The following is a 21,267-nucleotide window of genomic DNA, read 5'->3' on the forward strand; positions in this document are numbered from 1 at the left end:
ACCTCATACAATAAATACTTCTTTGTAATTCAACAGCAATTCTGAAAGGCATTCTCTGGGCAAAGTCTGTGGAGGAGAGAGGGATCTTCTTGCAAATAATGTGGGCTCGGGCAAAGACGCAGCATCTTGGCTGTCTGCTCAAAAACCGCCTAGATTCTCAGTGGAAATTGAGTGGCAAACTGAAAAACCTCAAATGGCAGATTATCATCATTTAAGGTAAACTCTCTTGTATTTCTCCTTTGTGAGGAAGGAGGGGCATGGAGTTATGCAATGGCCTCATGCTGGGGGTAGTTGTACGGAGCTAAGGGGTGACTTTCTTTGACTTGCTCTCATAATCAGGAAAGCAAGAGAAAGAGGATTGAGATAGTTGCCCAAATATTCTATGACAAAATGACATTTTTGCTTGCCTGAACTGTCTTGATTTAAGTATTGGTGAGTTTTACAAAACCAAAATTATTCAGATGATTATGTCATTTGTTGAGCGTTTTGCCTGTTCCAGAGTTGGTTTTTAAGGGAACTTGTTATAACAGCCCAGAAAACCCCATTTTGTGCTTCAAAATCATGCATTGTCTGTCCTTTGCTAGGGCAACCATTAGAGTTCACCGTGAGGACAAATTTTCTATCTCATTAATTGTTGTTGTTGTTTTAAAGCAAACCCTGCTGGCCTCTCAAACCCTTGACCTTTAAAGATGGTATTTTGTGTAAGCTCTGTAATTCTCCTACCAAAATAACCCTTATACATACATGCACTTCTCTTTCCTTTCTCTCTCACTCCCTCCTTCCCTCCCTCAAACACACACACTCATCTGCTTTAGTCACAGAGCCAAGCTGGAGATAAAAGTTTGTCAACATCTGAAATCAACCTAAATCGGATAGGAGACACTTTAACGGTCACAGTTTGAATTAAGTACTTAACACTCTCCCCCCTGAAGAATAATGGCACTTTGCAGGAGCTCTTCCCTAGTTTTGCTGAAATCTACGATATACTGGGTGTTTTATTACAGAAGGAATTCAACTGTGACAGGCATAGTAGAGTACTTAATACCCAGGATGGAGCTCGTGGGAAGATTGCCTAGATATATGGGGGGCTTGGGAAGAGGGAGAGCCCTCTGCACAGCATCCCTGACTTTATACCCAGCCATCCTAAGGTATCTCCCTGTCCCCTATCTCTCAGCCTCCTCTGCATGGGGTGGGTACCACCAGCTCCCCTCTGTCCCCCTGCTCCCTTAAGCTTCCAACCTGTCCTGCCCTCCTTATCCTGCCTTCCCTCCAGCAGATTCAACACAGAAGCACTTCACTAGCAACACTATTTAAAACGGAGCTAGAGGAACACTCCAAAGACTCAATGTAGCAAAAAGAAACCTGGAGCTTCTCTTCCGGGTGGGTGGGTTCTGTGCAGGCAATAGGCCATCCTTTACACTCCCCTGGTCTCTGGATCCCTAGACAAGGTCCTGCTTGGCAGAACACAGGCTCACCCTTTCCAGTGTTCCTTCTGTGCCTTTCTATATTATGCATTGGCTGGAGAATTGCTCTGCTGATTTTGTCAGAGAGTCTGGGCTGGGAACAATAGGAGGAGGGAGAGACATGTGTTCTATCACCTTATAGCATCAGGGAGGCTGCTGGGGCTGTTGTGAAAGCTTCTAGACTGGAACTTCTGGCTTGGGACTCTGGCATTCTTCTCAAGGCCCCAAACTCTTAGAGCAAAAGTCCCTCCCTCCCTTCCCCCACCCCCTGCCCCAGGCCAACCTCACTCTTCCTGGGGTTGAGTCCTAGAGCTCAAAGAGATTCCCAGATTGAAAGAATGTCCAGGGAGAAAGAAGTCATTCTGGTTCTCTCTCTCAGTTTATAGATGAGGAAACTGAGGCAGCTGAAAGATCCCTTCACCACTGTGTTCTTTATGTTAATGAGCGGTAGGTTGAATAGAGCCTTTGGTCTCACCCCGGAAATGGGGTCAACGCACAGGTATCTTTCTTCTGCGGAGGCCTGTTCTGCCGGTAATGGAGGTATGCATCTGGCCTTACGGAGGTGTATGGCCACAGGTGTGCAGCGGCTGGGGAAGAAGGGTGGGTTCTTGCCTGATTCACCATCGAAGAGACTGGAGAGATTATGTACCTAAACCGCCGTAGTTAGGGCGCTTAGACCGGTGAGCTGACCACTAGGCCCAGGAGGGTACGGCTGCCAGGGCGCCGGGAGAGTGGAGGGCTCCCCACGCTCCGCGCTGCCCATAGGCTCTGAGTGACTAATTCTGCGCTTGTCCGGCTCTTGCCCTGGGATGTCAGTGACGGACGCTTGCCTGGGACCCCGGCGAGGGTGCCCGCACTTCGGAGGCCCGAGGAACTAAAAAAGCCAAACAAGGACCCTGGTTGCAGCAGATAAAGGTGTAGCGCCTGTTCGAGGGAGATATTGAAATTCTAGTCTTTGGGGTCACGTGACTCATTAAATAATTAATGCAGATCGTCAGGAATGGATCGGAGTCGTCAGGGCCTCACTGGGAATGAATCGCTCAGAAGTGAGACCCCAACTTCCCATTTGATTTTTAAAAACTCACGCCCGCAGATTTATCTCCAAAGACTTTTAACTTCCTCAGGAAGGCAGGAGGGAGCCCTTCGGCCGGGAGGATCGAGCCGGGCGCCTCTCGCTGGGCGCGGGGCTTTTTCCGCGGGGTTTCGGCGACCCCGGGCAGCGCGCGGCCGCCGGGGAAACGTGAGTCGGGGCTCGGGTTTTCTGCGGTCACATCCCGGCTGCGGTGATGAAGTGGGACGGATGCGCCGACAGTCGGGAACGTTCGGATTCACGCTGGGGCCGGCTGCAGAGATACCACAGGACGGGCGCGCGGCTTTGTTCAATTTTCCCGGCCTTCATAAATCACCCGCGCGGGGCGAGCGAGGGGGCGAGCGAGCGCCAAAAACGCCGAGAGGGAGGCGGCTGCGGCGGCGGCCATGGCGGAAGGAGAGTCCCGGGCAGCGTCTCCGTGTGACTCATTAGTCTGAAGGATTTATGAGGAACAGCAGCCATGAATATTAGACTTGGGGATAAGGAAATAGCAACAGTAATAATAACCATAATAATGACGGTACTCCCGAGCGCCGGTGGGGGGTGCGGGGGCAGGCGGAGCAGAGCTTTCTGGGGAGAAGTTGTAAAGTACAAGGGGGCCACCCCCCACCTTGCTCAGGATCACTCTAGGAGCCTCAAGGGAACACAGGGCAAGTCTAGAGAAAGGAGCCCAGCGTGGATTCTGAGCCCCACGAGCCCGTGTAGGGTGGCACGGGCTGAGGTAGTGGCAGGGGGCAGCTGCCGCTCTTTGGCCACTAGTTCAGCGAGCTAGAGGGCCCCAAAGTCGGAGTGAGGGGACTTGCCGCCTATTTGGTAGCCCCACTTGGCACTCTCAGCAGGACCGCACGGGCCCCGGGACAGCTAGCGGAGGGCTCCTTGGGGGTAGGCTGGAGTGGGGGCAGGTTCCCCGCCCGATGAAGGTGTGGCGGGGCAGGGGTAGTGCTGAGCAAGCGGCGGCTGAGCAGGGTGGACACCGAGCTGCCGCGCTTCTCCCAAGCCAGGGCCCAGCCTGGGGGGCGATTCTTTGCCCCTTCCCCAGTGTCTCCTGCCCCCAGAAAGTTGGCTGACGAGTCAATGGCCATTTGCTGGTCAGAGGGCAAGAGAGGGCTGCATCTATCCTGAGGGACGGGATTGTAGCAGAATTAGGGCCCCGTGGGGCCGGCTTGTGGGCGCTGCTTGAGGCTGGGCCCCTTTGGGGCGGGTATTATCCCGCGCTCGCGTCCTTCCCAGTTTCCAGCAGCCGAGGCTGGCCAGCTCCGAGGGAACGGGCGCTGCGGTAGTCCCGCCCGTCCACGGAGACCAAGAAATGGAGCACCCAGGGCTTGAATGAGCCAGAAGACAACACCTCCCAAGACGGCCTGCGGACTGAGGCTGGGTCTCATTTCGCGCCAACAGATATGAACACTATGAGTGAGATTTCAGGAGACGTGATTGAATGCTCCCAGACAAGGCTTCCCTTTGTTCGCAAAAGAAAATAAAGCTGTGCATTCACATTCTCCAAGTTGGGGTGCCCGGGGTGCTCACCCAGCTGAGCGAGTTGATCAAGCGGCGCGGGTTGAGCGAAGCGAGTCGGGGCCGAGTCCGAGCCTCTTCCACCTTCCCATCCTTCTCCGCCTCCCCCTTCTCTTCCCCCCTACCCCTCCTAATCACCCTCCTCACTTCCCCCCTCCCCCCCAAAAAAAAGAGAAAGAAAGAAAAGGAGAGAGGGTGGGCGCGGAGACGGAGTATGTATTTATTTTACAAAAATAAATCACCATCTTCAGGCCATTTGTAGACTGGAGCCTTTCGAGCAATGAGTGTGCCGCATGGTCGAGCGCCCTGGCGACTCCCTCGCGTCCGCGTCACCCTGGGGGCCACCCGGGCGCCCGTGCCGGCCGCACTTCCAACTCGCGTCCTCCAACTCCCTTTCTTCGCAGCCACAGATAATCCTCTGCTGTTTATTTGTCCGCAGAGTGCCTGGACACCGGAAAAGGCGATTCACTGAGCGTCCAGAGTTGGAGGCAGTCCCTGATTCAGACTTAAACATCTTTCGAGGTAAGTGCTGTGCCAGAACTCTCCTCTGCGCCAGACAGTGCACGAGGCCGTTGGGAGGAGTTTACCCTCCCGGGCTCCAGGCAACTACAGCCGGTTGAAAGAGATTCTGGTCAATATTTAACTTCGGAGGAGTTTTCGAGGAGCTCGGTTCCTTTCAGGGGCACGCCCCGCCAAAGTGGGGCTCCAGGCAGACAAAGAGTCTGTCCCATAGCTGTTGGTGTGCAGGAGAGGGCAGTTGCAGAGACCAAAGATGGAGCGGGAGGGGTCAGGGTGTGTGTGTTTGTTTCTTCCTGCAAGTCCCAAACAAACCACTACACGGAAAAGCCGGGCAAAACCAAGTAGAGGCCAAGGCGCGGCGGCCGCTGCGTGGGCAGCAATGCTTGTTGAGTGTTTGCGGGACTGCGGAGGTGTGAGTTCGGTAAATGGTGGTCAGTCGCAACTCTCAGTTGAAACTTGTACCGCTGCCTTGCAGTTTCTCTGATCCTTTTACGTTTCTTTGGCATGAGGGAAGTTGCTGTATTTCGAATATTTAGGCCTTTCTCAGCCAGCATGTCTTGGTTCCCCCCGGGGCTGGTAAGAGGTTCTTTCTATCTGAAAAGCACGGGTTTTCTACAGCCTTGGCATTTTCTTTTCCTATTTGGAACAAGGGAAAACTCTTTAAAATTCTTTTCAAGTTCTGGCTTAATTTGTTCTTAGTTTAGGATGCAAGGAGGTAATCGCTGTGGTTTATTACCTTGTAAAATATCCATAAATTATGTCCTTATTTGGGGGAGGGGCTGCTGGAATAGCTTTCAGAAGCTTGGTAAAGGGAGAGTATGAAGGAATAGGTTTGCTTTGTTCTTTCAGGAATTAGTATTTTTTAAAACTTCAGAGATTTAGCTTTCTGTGTACTAGGCTTCAGTCATCCCTAAAATTAGATCCCCAAATAGATAGCAGGTTGATAAGTAATTGCAATAAGCTATTCAGTGGTGCTCTAAAGCTGATATGGTGTTCTGGATACAATTCTTTTTATCAGATAGGAAGTAAACAGAGTAATAGTAAAACTGGATTACTTTCTCAGCTACTGTCTGTTTGTATCAAGTATAAAAGAGCATCTCAAGAATTTGCAATTCAGTGTGTATATTTGATTTGCATCTCTGCAAAACAACAGAACCTTTGCATGTATAAATAGCTGCAAGAGTTTGGGGCCATGCATATAAAATGATATACACATCCACATGTGTCCAGAGAACTGGGAGCCCATTTGTACTTCAGTTGTACCCATAGGAAAAACCTTATATTAAATAATCATCTATCGTTTCCACAAAAAAGTAGGCTAAGAGAGCCTTACCTGATGGTGAGTAGAAAAACCACTAGCGTTTACTAAAGGGAGAAAAATGTTAAGTGTATTTTTGATAGAGAAATCAGATTGCAGTGTTTGAGTACAGATATATCTAATCTGCCAACAGCTTTGCAAATATTGACTAAGGGTTTGTATCCTTGGTTGCCTGCTCCCTCCAAGCCAGCTTTCCCCCTATCATGGCTCTGGTGGCCTGAACCAAGTCATGTCTCCACAGCCCTAGCAAGGCTAGAGGCTGGTGGAGTGAGTAGACGGGGACTGGCAATGGGGTTTCCCAGCGCTCTCTTCTTGTTCTCTGAAACTGAATTTTAAAACATCCACAGCCTTGCTCCAGGAAAGTGGATTTCAGAGTGGTGAAGGAGGACTTTCAGGTGCTGGTTCCTGGGTGCCTGGACTGAACAGGACAGGGAGTTGGCCTTGTCCCACTGCCCCCCCCCCCCCCCGGCCAAACTCTCCCCTAAGGAAGCCACTTGCACATCAAAAGTTAAATTTTCCTTTAATTTCCTCAGATTTTCCCTTCTCAATCGACCAAATCACCTCATCCCACTCTAAGCCATTAATTGTTAAACAGCAGTTGGAACATTAACTGAGCTGTTAATTGTGGTAAGGAGACTCCAGGCTGGAGCCCAGATGCCTCTGGGTCTCGCTGGAGTTAAGGCATTGCTCCGAAGCACTGCCAATAGCTTTTTCCAGTGATTTATGGCCTCAGGAGTTTCGGTTTTCTCCAGACAGTTCTGAGAGTTCGGAAGGTGGCCCCTTCTCATCTTTGGGTTGAAGCATTTGCGGAACTTTGGTTGGGAAAAGGGCAGTTTACCAGCAACTCCCAGCAATTCTTCCCCTTTCTTGGATGTTTGAGCGATTTGGGGATGGGGAGGGCAGATGATAGTGAGGATGAGTGGGCTGAATCCTTGCAAGACAGGAGAGAGCTTTTGGAAATCAGCCTTTGATCCTGTCCCCCATTCCTCCAAACTTGGGAGAAACAGGTTTTCACTTTGTGTTCTCACTTTCCAGCTCACAGTTGGAATGAGGGGCCTATGTCTCAGGATAGAGCTGGGAAAGTTCACACAGAGGTACTCTCTCAGTTATGCCACAGGCAGAACCTTATTGGAATTTGGAATACTGCCACCAGCTTAGGCCAGGGCTCCCTTCCAAGGGGTTAAGTCTCCTCCTCTTTTATTGCCCTTCTGATTTGGATACCCCCATGACCAGACCTCTTACTGAGGGACTTATATTCTCATCAGTCCCCTTCTGTTCCCCTGCAGGGGAGGAGGGTGGGGAGGATTCATTCACAGCATCCTGCAGCTGCTACAAGTGAATCCTCACACTTAGAGAGCCATAGCAGGCTGAAGACCCACTCTAGAGGAACAAAAGAATATTGCAGGGGAATCTCATGGGTCTCAGAGTGCTCCCAAAGTTCAGAGACTAAGACCACACAGAGGGTCTTTTTAGGCAACTTACGAGGTGGTGAACTATTGAAATCAGGGGGCAATGTCACCAACCAGGAGGCAAGTAGGGGTAGGACCTGGGAGAAAGGGTTTATTTGTTTCAGCTAGGTTCCCCTGAGCAGAGTTGGTCCAGTTCAATTTCTGCTGGTGGACTTGGGGTGGTCTTAGGGGAAGGACCACAGACCTGCCTGCAGAGAGGGTCCCGGGTTGCCTAGTAGGTTAAGTGAAGGGATGTCAGTGAAGGTTGATTTTTTTTTTCTCTTGCAGAGACAATTAGATCATTTCCCCTTGCATTTTTCATCATTAGAAACCTATAATTTCATGTATCACTCAGCTATGCCCTGAGGAAATGCGTAAGCACAGGTTTGGCTAGGGCACTCCGTCCCTTCAGATTTTGCAAAATCCTGACCCACTACTCTGGAGCCAGGCACATTCTTCCTCGTGGACTCCCATCACCTAAAACCAGTTGGACTTGGAGGAGGTGTTTCACCCTTTTGTCAGGTAATTATGGGCCTTTTTGGTTTCTCCAGTGGCTGTGGTGTATGGTGTGGGTGTCAGCAAACCTATACAATGGCAGAGCACGAGGGAGGCTGCTGATCAGGCTAGTCGTTACTGAGTTTTCCTTGGGGAAAAGGGGCCTGGCCCTTGCCTTTTGATGCACTGGTCAACCAGCCCGAGGAGACAGAGGCATTTGGATGTGCTGGGTTCAGTGTGGCCCTCTGCGGGAGGCCATAAGGAGAGTTAAGTAGACTCTAAGAATACAGGCAGTGTTGTTGTTCCCTTGTGTTTGGAGTGTGTGTAAAGAAATGAGTGGAGATAAGCAGCCTGGTGTGGCCGCCTGGGTGGGGGAGGGGAGAGTCCCCTGCACCCTACTGCCAGAGACAAAACTCTTCCCAACTGCTGGTCAAGGTCTCCCACCTCCCCGCCCCCAAGGCTAAATGTTCTGCTTGGAAACCTAGTTCCTTCAGTGATTCCCTATTTCAAATAAAAGGATTTAAGTTGACGTATGACCACGTGAGCACATAATACAGCGCATTATTGTGGCATTTGGAGCGGAGACCCGGGACCGGCTTCGCCTGTGATTACGTTTTTCTAGATTCTCTACAGAGCAGAGAGCTTCCCACTAACCCCCACCGGCACGCACCCACCTCCTCTTTCTCCTTCCCCTTCTCCGGAGAGCGCTCTCCAAGCGGGTTGCGGTTTTCGTCGCTTATGGAGTGGTTCTGGGCGAGCTAGCCGATGGGACGAGAGGCCACACCAGGAGGATGGAATTTATTTTAAGGTATTTCCGCTGATTGTTCATATCTAGAGTGAGTTATGGTTGTGAGAGACAAAGGTCAGGCGAGGAGACCTGGGCTTGCGGACAGGACCCGCAGTCCCGTCTTCCTTTGTTTCTCATTTTAGAACCGAAACCATGTGGAAGATCACCAGTAGTGCCTAAGACTCTGAGTTTAATTCCCTGGAAAACGTGGGGGCGTAAAGGAGGGAGTACTTGCGGGCTACTAGGTGGGCCATAGGGCCTCCAGAGTGAGAGAGGCTTTGTCCACTGCAGCGAGGCAGGGCTTGGGTCCCAAGCAGGAGCTGAGCCCCAGGCGGAGGAGGGAGGGTCCCGAAGTAGCTAGTGGGTGCAGGGTAAGAGCGCCTGGTGAGAATGGGGGCTGGGTGGGTGAGAAGGGGAATCTTTCTGGGGTTGGTGGTGTTTGCCGGGAGGTATAGAGGGTTAAGGCAGACCAGAGTAGCCGGAGGAGCTGGGAGAGGGAAATCGAAGGGTGTGCAGAAGCACTGCCATTTTATCGATGTTGCAGGGCGCGCTTCCCCAGAGGTGCGACCAAAGGAGACGGACCCGGAGGGCACGCCATTGTTTCCCCGTGCAAGATCTGCCTGGAAAGGAGTAGAAAAGGGTAGCTCAGATCTAGGAGAGGCTTGGGGTGGTGGCAAACATGCTGGACACCCAGAGGCTCAATTATTCTAACATTTGGAAGACAGAGGAAGAGGGAGCCGGGACTGGGTTTGGGGATATCAAGCTTCATTTGTGCGCATGGCCTGCCCCCGATCCCTCCTCTGCGTCCAACCAGCCTGCAGAGTTTGAGGACTGGCGGGTGCGCCCCGGGCTGGAGCGCAGTTGGGAGGCAGAATCTGCAGGAAGCAGCGAGACCCTGCAGCTCGTTTTGGAAGCAGACATTTCTCCAGCTTCTAAGCCCCAGAAACAGCGCTGTAGCTGGGGTGGAGACAGATGAAAGTTAAACCATGTGCTTCCAAATTAGTGGGAAAGCACGAGCTAATTGGGCTTTGGGGACCCTGCACCCAAAGGAAGGGTGGAAACACCCTGGGAAGGTGAAGGAAACTCGACTTCCCTCTGCACCTTGGAAAGAAGCTACAAGGAGTCAGAATCGGATTTGCCCAAATGTGACATTCAATTTTTTAAAAAAATCTTATTTCCTGCTGTACTTGAACAAAATAAAAATAAAATCAGGCTTCCCCTATTTGAGTGGAATTTGCTTCCCTAGAATAGAAGGGCTGCTTTGCCTTCCCTTGCTGTGGTCCTTGGCGGTAACCGTGTTTAACTGAGGCCATTTCAAGCGCTCTAAAACACCCCTTGGAAATAAAATGTAAGCTTTAATTGCTGTTCAATTACTTGTCAGCATTTCATATGATTTATGACCCAGTTCTGGCGCATTTTTGACCCAGTTAAAGACTCATAAATAATATAGCTTTGCTAGAAAGAATCAGAGAGGGAATAGAGGTTTGTTAGAGGCATCTTTTTATTGTCGCTTCAGTGTCAGCAAGCGGAATAAATAACGTGGACTCGAGCTGGTTCTCTATAAAAGCGTGCACAGTGAGAAGAAGGCAATAGTCGCAGTTATAGAGCACCAGTTGGTTTTTCCTCCCAGGAAAGAGCTAAAGCCATCCCACTATAGCTATTAAAAAAAAAAAAAAAGGCTGGTCGTTTTCTGCTCTTAAAATGTCAGCCTCACCCATTCAGGCAAGTATATTTCCTCAGTAATTGTTCTCCCCATTCTGGGATTTCGATGCCTCTTCTGGTCAACAGTTACTCCTCACCTTCCTCCCAAGCTCACAGAAAGCCTGGGAGCCGCGCGAGGCCCTCTCAGACCTTGCCACCGGAGAAACCCCGTTACTGCTAAAAACCCAACACGGCGTCTTCGCTGATCCAGATTTTCTTCTGGTGCCGAGAGCAGTTTTTCTCCGAATCCCCGTGGGCGAGAGAACAGGGAGTGCAGGGATTTCGGAATTGGGGAAGCCCAGGGGTCCTCTCAGCAAAGAATCGAAAGGTGGCTTTGGCGGAGCCGGGAGAGTGACTGCGGGATTTGCCTAGAAAGGGCGGAGCGGCGGCGGCAGCGGCGGATTTCTGGCGGTGGAAATTGACCAGCGGTGTTTTCCCTTTAAAAACTATACCAGACAAACAAAAGGAAAAAAAAGCAAAACTGCAGCTCTTATAAATTATTACTTTTTAAAGTTACTTCGCCTGCGCTTGTTCCAAAGCGAGTCCTTTGGATTTCAGCAGAGGCTGGAGGCCCGGGGGCCACCCCCGACAGCCTGCATGCCAGGAGGCCAGAACCTGGTCTTGAAGTTCGAGCCCCACTTCTGTCCTGCTGGGGCCCGCGGCCTGGAAACCACCTAGTCTGGGGCGGATGGAGGCGCTGGCCCAAGCTCCAGCCTCAGGTCCCTTTGGCTCCCGCGGCTCGGCGGGTCCAGGTCCCACGTTTTGCCGGTGCGGTCGCGGCGCCAGTGGAAAGGTATGTGCCCCGGGATCCCCGGCCCTCGCTCGGCTCAGGCGCCCTCAACACCTCGGCCCGGGCCGTCCCCTGCCTGGGCCAGTTCTCACGGGTGAGCTGGCCTTCTCTGCAGCTGGCTAGGCTGAGAAGGCGGCGAGAGACGCGTCAGCAGTTTGGAGGAGAAAGTGCGGGTTGATTATTGACCCACGCCTTCTTTTCTTCAAATGCCACATCCGACCGGCCGGTTTGAAGGGAAAACGCCGGCAAGCGGATTTTTGCGGCTGGCTCTCGCCTCCTACGCGTCCCGGCTATGCCTTTCATGTTGTGCCACTGCAATATGCCATAAGGAGCAAGTGTTTGCTGTTTTGTGCTCTGTTTACAGCTTTGGGGCGCGGAGTCATAAATCTTGCCTAGCCATAAATGACAAAAACCATTGGTATGCATGAGGCCACCCTGGCCCGGAGTGCTTTTTGATTTCTCCCTTTCCCCCCTGGCTTTGTTTTTACTCTAAGGTGACACTTTGGCTCCCTGACAGTTTAAACATACTACTTATATTTTTAACACTTTCCTTTGAGAAGGACCTGCCGTTGACGCCTTGTAATTGCATGCAAGCTCTATTTCTCTCTTTTTGCCACACACATATCCTTGCAGAGTTCACTTCTGAAGCTGGAGAACTGAGGGAGGCTTTGGGAGAGGGAAGGACCACCGTCCTTAAAGTTGTGCCTGAATTATCGTGCAAACTCAGGCCTTTGCTTAGCTCAGTGTCCTCCCACCAATTAAAAAAAAAAAAAGATGTCATGCATGTAGATTTGTGTAGGAGTCAGAGCTTTTTCTGCCTTCCTGTGAGTGAGCTGCATGTCTGTGCTGTGAAATGGGCACATGAGGGCTGGAAACCCAGATTCCCAGGCACCCTAGTGTGTACCTGTGCCCAGAGTGCCCAATTTCATTGCCTGGACCAAGGTATATCTCCCCAGGGCACCTTCCTCCTGGCTGCCACAACTTCAACGGTTCCTGCCTAAATATATAACCAAAGACAACCCATTTGGCTCTTGGAGAGGTCCCTGGAGAAATGAAGCCCTAGTCCAGTCCTCCAAAGATTGGCTTTGGGGTGCCTGGATTGGGGGTGGCGGACAAAGTTAACTGCCCCAAGTCTGGGGAACTCCCTTCTCCTAGTTCTCGGTCCCCTCACGCCCCAACCGGTCCAGGGTGCAGAGGGTTTGCAAGGTTTCTCAAACAGATTCCTAAGATAGAGCCCGGCAAGAGAGCCCCTTTGTGAGAGCCGTTTGTCCTCATTAGCATAATTTTCCTGGACTTTAGTGACGGCTATGAGAGAGGAAAGGGAGGGCATTGGGAAGTGGGGGAAATTGCCCTCCTCCCGCCACCGCGGAGCCCCCCCCCCCCCCGTTCTCCCCCTCCCCTCGCCTCAGCCCCCAGCCCCCACGCCGGCACTTGCTTCCCCAGCCGCCTTGGCCTCCCTTCCCGCCCGCCCCCAGCAGCACAACCCCCCCCCCCCCCCCCCCCCGCAACCCTCGACCAGACGCTGCTCCGCGTGTAATATTCATAAGAAACATACCCAAGTCGGTGCCACTAGCCCAGGCAGAGCCCCGCGCCGTGCTAGCGCTTATCTCCGGGCCGCGGCTGCTGCCCTCGGGAAGGGCAGGGGGCGGGGGTGTGGGGGAGGGGTGGGTGGGTGGGGTGGGTGGGAGGGGGGGTCCGAGCAGCCCCAGTCCGCCCTGGGCTAGCCGTGCCGGAGCAGCTCCGCGGCCAAGCTCTGCGCGGCGGCGGCCGGGCCTCGGGGTCTCCCTCCCGCCCGCCGCCTCGGCTGATGCTGAGGGTCGGTGCCCATCCCGCGCCGAAGGGACCCGGCCGAGCCGCGGAGCCGGGCCGGGGCCGGAGCTCAAACCCGAGCCTGCGCTCGCTGCGGCTCGTCAGAAGTTAAGGTAAGCAGGGCCACAACCGGTCGCTCTCGGAGCTGAATGGTGGAGTTTACGTCTCGGTGATTTATGGCTGCAGACTTAAATCTCGGTTCAAGAAGAGTTCACAAGCCGGAGCTTCCTTCCCGGCAGTGACTGATATACCCTTACACTTCGAGTTCAGGCCGCTTTCCCATCCCCGCCCCCACCTCTTCTCCCCTCTCCCCTAGCCCAGCCTCAACTTTTCTGGGTTGGGGAGGGAAGGAGAGGTGGGCAAGAAGACGTACGGACTCTCTAACTCGGGGTGAGGGCAGGCTGGGGAAGAGCGGGCAGAGGAAAGACAGAGTGGTGTCTGAAGGAAAGAGTTGAATTTGGGCAGCTCTTCAGAGAGAGACAATAGCGTTGGCCTCCTGCACTCGATTTAGTTCCCTCACCTCGCTTTCAGCCTCTGCACCTGGGGGTTATTGTCCAGAAACAGATCTTTACGGAGGAATCTTACCTTCAGCCCTTTCTTGGGGGTTCAAAGAAAAGTTTCCTGGTTGGCAAATCTCCAACTTCTTTGCTAGGTTGCAAACTTTGGGGGCTGGGTTGGAGGGCTTGGGTGGGCCCCCAGGTGGTTGTCTGCTGACCTCAAACAATAGGAAGGACTTTGCTGGGGTCCCAGAGATAAATTCATATCTTGGATTTTGGGGACATTTGTGTGCTCTTTGTTTTTTAAAGGTATTTTTGTTATTTTATTAGACAATGCAAAAAAGCTTAAGTAAAGTAAGCAACAGAGGCAGTGTGGCTTGTAATAGTGGATTAGCAAGTCACTTGAAATATTGCACGTTTAAAATCAACTTAATTTTTGTTTTATCTAATATCTTGCCGTTCAAGTGTCTGGGGGTAATTTTTTTAACCTGATGTTTTATTTAACACAAGCTGAGTATCTAAATAATTTATAATGGCAGACATTAACATTTCCAAATGTAATAGGAGCTGTTTTCAGTGAGAGAACAGGAAACTGAGACATTAAATTATTATTCAGTTTTAAAATTTCATTTTATCCTTTATTTGTTTTCGGTCATGGAATCTATAACTCCCACCTATTTCCTAAAGAGAAACAATACTCCAGGGCTCAAGATCATGCACAAATACTTTTGGATAAGGGATGCTGTAATTTTTAATTGAGGTTCTGGAAAATTAATTGTGCCTGGTTTCCAGATGTTGGTGAGATTGTTGGCTCAATAATGAAATCCAAAGGAGTCCATTACTAAAAGCAAAATTATAATTATCCATTGCTTTTTATTTTAAAAAATAAAAATTATATATTTTTTCTAGTAAATAAAGTTCCTATTTCCAGGGAAACTTGATAGGTCTAGGACTCAAATACATATTGGTGGGGTATGAAGTGTAAACCATTTTCTTCATGAGCTTGCCATTATGGTTTTCTTAAATGGCCAGAAAGACTAACATTCTGAAACAGAGAGAGAATATATGAAGCCTACATAGAAAATTTGTAAGCTGAGAGCTGGAGTTGACCATGCAAAGGTTGAAAACAAAAAGAAAACATGGATGTCACTTCTACAAACTGCTTTCTAAATAAAAGAGAGTTGAGAAGACTTTCCAATTGCTTTTTAGAGTTTCAGGGTTACCATTTACTTGGTGTTTCTGAAGCAAGTAAATAGGCCAACTTAACAATATCAACAACAGCAGCAGCACACAAAGATCAGGGAAATCTGGCAGGATTTTATGGCTTGTGCTTCCATCCCTCGTCCGGAGCCAAATGACCCCCATACATCAAATTACATTGCAGTTTCTAAGACAGAACCTATTATCGTTAAGTTGGAAGGAGAGTTCAAGCCGTGGTCATGGAGATGAACGCTGGTTTTTCAGGTTCCTGGTGGGTTTCTCTCTCTCTCTCTCTCTCTAATCCATCATGTTTTAACAGGTAGAATTTGATAGTTGCCTTGAATACAGCACTTCAGAAAGTCCAAGGCAAGAGGGTCGGGGACTTTCTGTAGCTGGGGAAAAAAGGTGAGGGTTGCTTGCTGGGAGATACCTATGAAATGGGAAGAGAAAAGGAGTACGAAACTGCCCTGGGTTTTTTAGTGGTGACTTGCTGGAAGGGGTGTTGTTGATCCTCCCTGCCACCCTAACCCCCTGGCATGTTTCATCCAAAGTTTTCTTTTCTCCCTTCTTGGCCACAAGGGGCTCATTTGGGGGTGGGGGGGAAGGTTTCATATCCCTGCACCAGGGTAGATTAAGTGCCTAACAAGCTCAGCTTTTGAAATCTTGCATGGACTGATAGGGCAATTGCCCCCAAGAGCTTTGTGCAAACTTCTCTTGGGGGCTGGGAGGTAGGTCCAGGAAGGGGCTGAGTTGGAAGTCACCCTGCCTCAGGGCTCTTTTGGCAAACTGATGTCCTAAGGCAGGGATTGGAGAAAAGACTGACTATCCAGGCTCCTTCTTTTCCTGGCCCTCCTCTAAGATCCCCAGAGGGGAGGGAGTCGCGGGCTCCCCAGACGAGGTCAAGGAGTGGGGACGAAGGGACAACCCAGGTTCCTCCTTTCCTGGAAAGGGATGCCAACCCTGTCCTTTTCCAGACTGTTGGGCCTTTCTCCTTTTGGACCCCAGCTCCCAAGACCCGGCTTGCAGCCCTCCCTCACTCTCCTCCTCACTCCCCGGAAAATCCCGCAACTCCAGACACAAGTTAAGCAAATATTTGTAGCTGCCAGTAAATTCCAGCGGCTTTTTATAGCGCGGCTCCCTGCGCCCGAGGCCAATTCGTGCTGCTAAATATTGCTGACCACTTTTTCTTTTATGGCTTTCATGTCACTTAGCTATTGAGAGTAAGATGGATTTGCGCGGAGCCCTCACCGCGCTGCGCTTCTCGCCCCCCAGGTCTGCACCGGGCGGCCATTGGCGGCGGAGCGTCACGTGACCGCGGGGGCGTGCCAATGTGCGCCCTCACGGGTGTCAAGCCCCTGTCTGAGTGTGCGATCAAGATCGTGAAACAACGCGATGCAAAAAGCGACCTACTACGACAGCTCGGCAATCTATGGTGGCTACCCCTACCAGGCAGCCAACGGGTTCGCTTATAATGCCAGCCAGCAGCCGTACTCGGCCTCTGGGGCTCTGGGCGGCGACGGCGAGTACCACCGACCTGCCTGCTCGCTTCAGTCGCCTGCCAGCGCCGGGGGCCACCCCAAGGCGCACGAGCTAAGCGAAGCCTGTTTGCGCACCCTGAGCGGCCCACCCAGCCAGCCCCCTGGCCTGGGCGAGCCGCCTCTGCCCCAGGCGCCTCCCCAGGCTGGGCCCCCTGCCCCACAGCCGCCGCAGCCCCCGCCGCAGCCCCCAGCTCCCACCCCTGCTGCTCCCCCACCCCCCTCTTCGGTTTCTCCACCTCACAATGCCAGCAGCAATCCCACCCCAGCCAACGCGGCCAAGAGCCCCCTGCTCAGCTCGCCCACCGTAGCCAAACAAATCTTCCCCTGGATGAAAGAGTCACGGCAAAACACAAAGCAGAAAACCAGCGGCTCCAGCTCAGGTAAAGGCGTGCCTTCTGGAGGAGGGTCCCCTGGCCTGGGTTCACGCCCCCCAAGCCACCTCCAGCCACAGCCAGCACTGAGAGTGCTGCAGCCTTTCTTGGAATTCACTGCCACCCCCCAGAAGGATTCTAGGGTCCTGGCAATTAGAGGTGCCAGGCTTCTGTGGGCCAGAAACCCTGAGAGGAGCTTGATAGGTATCTCTGTGGTCTCTCCAAGGGCTTGTAGGGCCTGGTGAGGTAAGGATCGCTTCTTGTTCCACTCTTGGAGTTAGACCCCTAGTCAGAACCAATCTGAAATATGTTGACTGTCTTGCATCACAGCTTCTCCATTCTAATGAGACAGTGGCATTCTCTCCACACCTTAACCATCCTCTAAGTCAGAATGCTTTGCCTATAATCAGGGCCTATTTTTGCTCCAGCAGATGGAGTGACTGCCTTACCTCAGGAAAGAACTTACTCAGACTTAGTATAATAAAACAGTCCAAGATCTAGGGGAGGGGGATGTGGGTCTGTCATCCTAATGGGAACCACATGGGTCTCTTGGAACTAGACTTTCTAGTGGAGGAAAGGCCTTGGCCTTAGGCTTCCCAGTATATTGGTTACCTTTGTCCTTGCCTTCTCTGGCAGCTAGTGCTCTGCCTTGAGCTTGAGAATCTGGGCCCTCCAGAGCCAATGTTTGGGGAGCCAGAAAGGAGAGGACCCAAGGTTAGTGGGCAAAGCTGGACCAGGCTGCTTGATGGCATGGGCAACCCTAAAGGGGCCCAGCATTAAGGGGCTGCTAAAGAAGGATATCTTCAATGGTATGGGTCTTATCCTTTGGGCAAAGAAGTCCTTCCAGTTTGGGTTTTCAACACTGGTCATCTCCTGTGGGTTGATATAAACAAACAAATAGTGACTGAGAAAAAGAAGGTTTATTGATTCTATATTTAGTGTCCCACATTACAGTTATTGTGAAGGGAATGAAGATGGTGAGACTTGCCCACAGGGAGTTTGTAGTCTGATAGGCCCAAAAGACCAGAAAATGAGGAACAGAGAGCAATAACTCCAGGAAGGAAACACAGATCAGGAGGACAATTTGAGGATTCTGTTTTTCTGTCCCTTCCCACTTGATCTATGATTAGCTGATTGGACAAGGGGCTGGCTACCCACACTATTTCCCCTACCAGGAAAGAAGATAGATAGCACCTTGTTGTTTTTCCCCCACACTGAGCTCTGCCAGATGGATCTTTGGGGACTGTAGCATAGAGGGGCCGGGCTGGTTCAGGGGCTGGGTGTGGCCCTGGAGAGTCCCTGACACTTTCCTCTCTCCTCTGTCTTTCATAGGTGAGAGCTGCGCCGGTGACAAGAGCCCACCCGGGCAGGCGTCGTCCAAGCGGGCGCGCACGGCCTACACCAGCGCGCAGCTGGTGGAGTTGGAAAAGGAGTTCCACTTCAACCGTTATCTGTGTCGGCCGCGCCGCGTGGAGATGGCCAACCTGCTGAACCTCACTGAGCGCCAGATCAAGATATGGTTCCAGAACCGCCGCATGAAGTACAAGAAGGATCAGAAGGGCAAAGGGATGCTGACGTCGTCGGGGGGCCAGTCTCCTAGTCGCAGCCCCGTGCCGCCGGGCGCCGGCGGCTATCTGAACTCTATGCATTCGCTGGTCAACAGCGTCCCGTACGAGCCCCAGTCACCCCCGCCCTTCTCCAAGCCCCCGCAAGGCGCCTACGGGCTGCCCCCCGCCTCCTATCCCGCGGCCCTGCCCAGCTGCGCGCCCCCGCCGCCTCCACAGAAGCGCTACACCGCGGCGGGGCCGGGCACGGGGGGCACCCCCGACTATGACCCGCACGCGCATGGCCTGCAGGGCAACGGCAGCTATGGGACCCCACACTTACAGGGAAGCCCCGTCTTCGTGGGGGGCAGCTATGTGGAGCCCATGAGCAACTCCGGGTCGGCCCTCTTTGGCCTGACTCACCTCCCCCATGCCGCCTCAGCCGCCGTGGACTACGCGGGCGCCGGGCCGCTGGGTAGCGGCCACCACCACGGGCCCGGGGAGCCGCATCCCACCTACACGGACCTTACCGCCCACCATCCTTCTCAGGGAAGAATTCAGGAAGCGCCCAAGCTCACCCACCTGTGATGGTGGGCTCGGGGCTGCGTGCCAGGAGAGTACCCTCACCTTTCCTCTACGGTTACTTTTTTTTTTTTTTTTTTTTTGGTTTAAAGGTCTTTCTGCCCCTCCCTTTCCCTCTCCGCCCCCCCTTTCTACTACCCCCACCCCATTTTGTTTTCTTTGGTAATGCGTTTTTATAGTTTATGTGACGTAGCAATCTTGGTTGCTGGAATGGCTGTCAGTATCAATAGCGATATTTATCTCCTCCCTCCCCTCGCTGGGCCGCTGGCCCTGCACCTTTTTCCTTCTCCAATCTTTGATCAGAAACAGGGTATATGAACAAATTTTCTAGCCGAGTTCTTCAATGTGAATTTGTTCGTACATTATGGCTCCCGAGGGGAAGCGATTACTTTTTTTTTTTTAGTTTTTTTTAATTGCACTTCTTATGAGCGAGAAAAAAATCAAAGGCGCTTTGAAACAGGGACTCCCTGTGCAAGGATGACTAAGTGTACGTCTTTCCGTGTGTGTATGCTGGTGAACAGTCAGATTTATTTATATTTTTTTTGCAAGCATTGAATAAGTTTTAAATATTATTTATCCCCATCCGTTCGTATTTATATTAAAGAAATTCTGTACCCTGATTGTTCAGAAGGTTTCTTGGGCCTTTTGTTCAATGGTGTATTGGCGTACATAGAAAAAAGTATTTGAAAGGGAAATATTCCTTTATAAAACCGGTAATGATGCAATAAAACCAGAGAGGATCCAGATTTTGAAAACAGCGATTTAGGTTTGTAACATCCGGCGAAACTGAAAGAATCTGTAAAGGCGAAAAATACTAGATGTTTTCAGAGTTCTACATTCCTTGCTGCTCACGTTCTGAGAAACAAAACAAAAAAAAATAAAGTTTTTATTCTGAATAATATCCGTGTTCAGAGGGTTCCTTAGCCGAAGATGGGGGTCTGCGTGGAATTCAGGCGGAGGCAGCCCTGCAGGCCCTCGAGCCGGCCACGGAGCGGGGCCTGGCCGGGCGGCTCGCCCGGGAGCGCAGCGAATTCTTGGGGAAGGCGGCTCCAGCTCCCGCCGGCGGCGGCCCTGGAAACGCCGGGCGGCGGGCGCACTGGGCTGTCTGGTTCCCAGCTGCCGCCGAGGCCGGTTGAGGGCACAGAGGCTGCGGAGCGCGGTAAAGCGCAGTAACAAAGGCAGCGGGTCCCGAGGCGCGGCGGGGGACGCACAGGTGCCCACGCTGCCCGGCTGGGGAATAAAGCAGGGCGGTCCTCTCCTCCGCGTTCAAAGCCCACCAGCCTTCGCCTTAACCCGCGGAGTTGCCAACCGCGCGGAGATGCCGGGCGCTTTGCGTGAGCAATTGAACTCCTCCGCGTGTGCTTTGCAGTCCATTATCGCACCCGGAGGGGGAAAATCCGTCATAAAATCGCCACTGAGAGCGAGGCAGTTCGGAAGGGACTAGGGCTCACTTAGGCCGCCAGCAAAAGAGGGACTGAGCTTGGAGAGCCGCCCTGAGCCTTTCCCAGTACTGCCTGAATCCCAGCATCAGCTTCCTCCCGGAATTTAGTATTTGGCGTTCGTGTATTTATTTCCTCTTTCTACCCTTCTCACTTCCCTTTTATGGCCCCAGGGGAAGAAGAAAGAGAAAGGAGATCGGTATATTTCTAATAAAATGCAATTTTCTAAGTACCTCTTTCATTTGATGCTACAGAAGCTAAATATTATATTTCCACTTCTGGATTTAAGATAGGGTTGTCTTCAGACTGGTCAACAGAGGCAAAGACAGAACAGTGTAAGGAAATATTTTCATCTTCAGATTAAAGAATTGTCCGGAGAAGGAACCAAATTCAGGAAATGCAAACCTCAGACCTGCATCCCCATCAGCACTGTCAGCTGGAAATGTGGAGCAACTGGAGTCTGGATATCAGGAGCATCTGACGGGAGAAATAAACACCCCCTTTCTCCCTGAATTGTATCTTTCAGAGGCGGAGGTGGAAAATGTCGCCATTTTGTTTGCAATTCAAAATATCCATCATCATGGCCTCTATCCCCTGAGAAGCTCCCTCGGATGATTCTTAGAAACAGGCACCGGAGCCACTTCTGGATATCTACTGGGTCCACAGAGGCCACATTTAGGGAACCTTCTCACATTTTAGGGAAAAGAAAAAGGCTAGAAGGATACAAAGCCAGGCGGCTGTAGAGAAGTGGATATTTCACAATCAGAGGTGCTTCTCCAGGTCTGTCCTGGCCTTTTGATGTGTGAGAGACAGAGAGAGAGAATTTGGGCTGTGAGAAGAGGTGGGTCTGTCTCTCCCCCCCCCCCCCCCCAGCCTCCCTGCCCAAATATGGCGAGCACCTCAGAAATGCAGAGGCTGGGAAGCCAGTCTTGGTGAGAAATGGAGCTTCTGCCTTTTGGGTTGCCCACGCTGAGCAACACAGGAGTCTTCTTTCAAATAGCCGTTTTATAGAAGTGTATAAAATTACCTGGAAAATTTAAGTAAGGAGCAGTGTCTCTGGAGAAAGAGATCCACCGGGAGGATCCCATTTATAAAATTTACCCTTTAGCTGAGAGAGGAAAGGTTTGGAGGCGTCCTCTTTTTCTCGGGTGGAAATTTTTAAAT

The 21,267-nt window shown here is 51.8% G+C and overlaps 1 protein-coding gene and 1 long non-coding RNA gene across 4 annotated transcripts in view; one reads left to right on the forward strand and one right to left on the reverse strand.

Annotated features, from left to right (window-relative positions):
- HOXA3 (homeobox A3) overlaps positions 1–19,563 on the forward strand; it is a 32,683-nt gene extending 13,120 nt beyond the window's left edge. Inside the window, exons 2-5 of one of the 3 annotated variants that reach the window (XM_058296853.1) lie at positions 37–216; positions 4,505–4,587; positions 15,902–16,547; positions 17,871–19,563. In XM_058296853.1, coding sequence (XP_058152836.1) covers positions 16,022–16,547; positions 17,871–18,670 — 1,326 coding nt within the window. In that variant the 5' untranslated portion in view covers positions 37–216; positions 4,505–4,587; positions 15,902–16,021 and the 3' untranslated portion in view covers positions 18,671–19,563. Of the gene's footprint in view, positions 1–36; positions 217–4,504; positions 4,588–12,867; positions 13,046–15,901; positions 16,548–17,870 lie in introns of those variants that run through there. The other 2 variants (XM_058296852.1, XM_058296854.1) reach the window with 2 other exon arrangements.
- Positions 10,112–12,858, reverse strand: LOC131278478 (uncharacterized). The gene is made up of 2 exons (XR_009185778.2): positions 12,679–12,858; positions 10,112–10,779 (listed from the first exon to the last, which is right to left on the reverse strand). It is a non-coding gene; the product is annotated as an uncharacterized lncRNA (long non-coding RNA).
- Positions 19,564–21,267: the final 1,704 nt, after the last annotated feature.

Source organism: Dasypus novemcinctus, chromosome 5 (genome assembly GCF_030445035.2).
Source record: "Dasypus novemcinctus isolate mDasNov1 chromosome 5, mDasNov1.1.hap2, whole genome shotgun sequence".
NCBI classification, from domain to species: domain Eukaryota; kingdom Metazoa; phylum Chordata; class Mammalia; order Cingulata; family Dasypodidae; genus Dasypus; species Dasypus novemcinctus.